The sequence below is a fragment of the Schistosoma mansoni genome, assembly GCF_000237925.1.
Source record: "Schistosoma mansoni, WGS project CABG00000000 data, chromosome 1 unplaced supercontig 0122, strain Puerto Rico, whole genome shotgun sequence".
NCBI classification, from domain to species: Eukaryota; Metazoa; Platyhelminthes; class Trematoda; order Strigeidida; family Schistosomatidae; genus Schistosoma; species Schistosoma mansoni.
Genome location: NW_017385992.1, coordinates 499,738 through 502,892, shown reverse-complemented (window position 1 = coordinate 502,892; position 3,155 = coordinate 499,738). Strand labels below are relative to the sequence as shown.

At 38.4% G+C, this 3,155-nt stretch overlaps 1 protein-coding gene across 1 annotated transcript; it reads right to left on the bottom strand.

Annotated features, from left to right (window-relative positions):
• Positions 1–467: 467 nt before the first annotated feature.
• On the bottom strand, positions 468–851 carry Smp_201310 (unnamed protein product; the record flags this gene model as incomplete). Its single annotated transcript, XM_018791689.1, has 1 exon — positions 468–851. The coding sequence occupies one exon, from the start codon at positions 849–851 to the stop codon at positions 468–470; it is 384 nt and encodes a 127-aa protein (XP_018645162.1).
• Between the last annotated feature and the right edge of the window lie 2,304 nt (positions 852–3,155).

Below are 3,155 nucleotides of genomic sequence, written 5' to 3'. Positions count from 1 at the left end.
GTTAATGAAAACCGAAATATGAGATACATTTGATAAAACATTACAATGAATCTTGCCCTTTGCCGAATTCTAAAGATTAAAAACATACGCAATTGTTGTGAGCAAACTAAGCCTCAGATGTAAACAAGCTACAGTTCAGTATACGTATCCACATCTAGAAACTGAAATGGAAAACTATGGATCGAACATAGTAATACCAATAGAAAGATGGCAAGCTAGATAGATAAAAAAAGTGCAGAACCAAACCAACTAGTGTAAGGAACAAGCGAAATAAAAGAAGTAATGCTATGCCAAAAGCCTCCTGACAGCTTTAATTATTTCAAGTATGAGTAAGACTTGAAGACTAAAGTGAAGATTTACGAAACCATTATGGTTATTCATTTAAAATGGCCAAAAATAACAAAAAAGTGTGAGTTAATTCTAACATGTTCATTTTCCTTTTACGCTTCTGTTGAAGTACTGTTCACTTATTTATAGAGCTTATGAAATTCTCGATTATGATATTGCGGTCTAGAGCGTCCTAAGACTTTGTCACCTAAAGAAGATAAGGCACTATCCTGAACAGTGGAGAGGCAAATAGTTGAATAACTCACATAATCCCAGTGCTTTGTTTGGTACTTTCGTTTGCAAAGTACAGAATCAAGCTCGTTTATCAAACTTGACTGCTGATTCTCCGTAACAAAATCCTGCTTGAGTATGAATTCATTGGATACAGTTTTGATGAGATTAGGATGTTTTGAATTACATTTTGTGAACCATGCCTTTTGATAAGTTGACAGTGCGATAGAACTAAAACCAGAACAACATCTACGTGCTGGCAAGAACGTAAACCGCTGCACCGCAATGCTCATAACCCCGCCATGAAAACCCAACAGACAGTAAATGACTTTTTTATAACGAACTTGTCAGTCAGTCAGTTCGTTTACTCTTTGTTTTGATTTATAGCATAATTCTGAAATATCTGGACGCAGGAAATGTTTTGCACTGAGCTTCGATAAACCTGATATGTTCCACAGGCTGATGAAAGTTGAGAAACTGCAATAATGGATCAGTTGCAATCTAGTTTTATGTTCGAAATTAGGATACTTTAAGTGACATTTTGAAATTTGTATGAAGCTGTCCCTTAATTGTTTTTTTTTTAAATGGCATGCACTCTCGACATGAAGATTGCTTACGTACTTAATAAACAACGGTTGTATAAGCTAGCTTCATAAAAATCAACAGACTGTTTATACCGTGAAGTATAGTTATGAGGACCACTATGATTAAGAACACAGCCCAAATACATACAAAATAATTGTAGGAGGCTCTTGTACATTGTAAAATGTCAAATAGTTTAAATTCTTCAAGTGTATTTAAAGATTAGTTTGTGCGTCACGTTGGAGTATACCAACGGGTATTCTAAGGGCCATAAGTATACCAGGAATGCCGCGAAATGGAACACTTTAAGTACGTCCGAATATATTTTGTTTTTAATTCGAGTGCGGCGCCTAATAACGCACAAACGGGTTGCCAATTTACACAATTATAACTCTTTATGTGGGTAACACACATGAAACTAAAATCAAAATTCTAATAGATTTGTTGCCTTAGGGATATGAGTTCAATAATATCGCAAGACATCCACTTACACAGGAATAATAAGTCCAGAGTAATCAATCCGGGTTTTCTTCAGTATGTGAATCTTGTGTCTCCATCTCGAATTTCTAAATACGATATGTCGATATCTAGTATCTGTCTTTTTGACTCGTAAGTAAAGCGTGACTTCCAAAGTAAGGTGGCGTCATCTCAAATAACTTCCTTTGGCTGGTAACTTACCAGCTCTCCTGTAATGAGGATCGGTGGTCTCTATAAAATGTGTTCTACCTAAATGAATATCTTCATCTAATTTTCTCCTCAGTTAGAGGCTGATTTGCAGCCTACCAAATGAGACTAAAGTATCTTGCTTGGAATTCTGTTCATACATTTCGGATGACAATTGCGGTAGTTCTCCAGGTTTCCGTACCATACACTTGAACAGCCTAAAATTTACTATTGAAGGTTCTGATTCTGGCTCTCACTGAGAGTTGTTTTGATTTGCCAGTCTAGTTCTAATGTAACACCGCTACGCCTGGTTTGCTTATCCGTGGATGTTTAGTGACTGATTGTTCAACGATGATCCGTAGTGTCACAATTCAATCCGTGCGCGACCGATCCTTACGGAATCCAGCTTGTCGATCTCGTAGTTAGGCGTCTAAGGAGTCTTTGATCCGGTTCAGCAAAACTATTTTGAACAATTTTCGTGGTACTGACAGTAGTGTGATGCCTCTGTAACTCTCTCACACGATCAAATCTCCTCTTTCTCTTGATGACATATCCTTCTTTCCAGTCTGTCGGCGTTTGACCTCCCACCCAAATCTTCCTGTATAGGACGTAAAGCATACTTGAAGTTACTTCAATGTCTGACTTCAGTGCATCAGCTGGAATATTGTCAGGTCCTGCTGCCTTACCACTCCTGATCTGTCTGATGACCATCCTGATTTTTTAGATCGTTGATGAAGTGACATCTGTAGGAAGGTTTGAGTGTGCTGTTTCGATAACCAATGGATTCATTGGAGCTCGTTTATGCAAGAGAGCATGAAAGTATTCTACCCATCTGTTATTAAATCTTCGTGGTTGTCTTGCCTCCCTTACCCTGGATAGGTCTCCTTACTTACTTACTTACACCTGTTACCCCTCGTCGAGGAGCATAGGCCGCACAGTCTTCAGTCTTCAGTCTTCAGTAATAAGGATAGTAGGTTGATGAACCTGTGTTAATCCCGACAGATTTCCTTCCAGTGAAGGTCCAGCTTCTTTTTGAAAATGTTCACTGATGGTGCTGATACCACTTGTTCTGGTAAAGCGTTCCAGTCATTGACAACTCGATGTGAAAAACGGGACCCCACCTTTAGTTTATTAGATCGCGGTTTCAGAACCTTCTTGCTATGACTCCGGAGATTATTAGTGCTGGAGGGAGCAAAAAGGTAAGACATATTAACACCTAGATCATAATTAAGGATACGAAATGCCAGTATAAGGTCACCTCGCGTCCTACGATAAGATAAGGGGAAAAGATTTAGACGTTTTAAACGCTCATCGTAAGGGAGTTTAGAAAGACCCTTTATTAATTTTGTCCC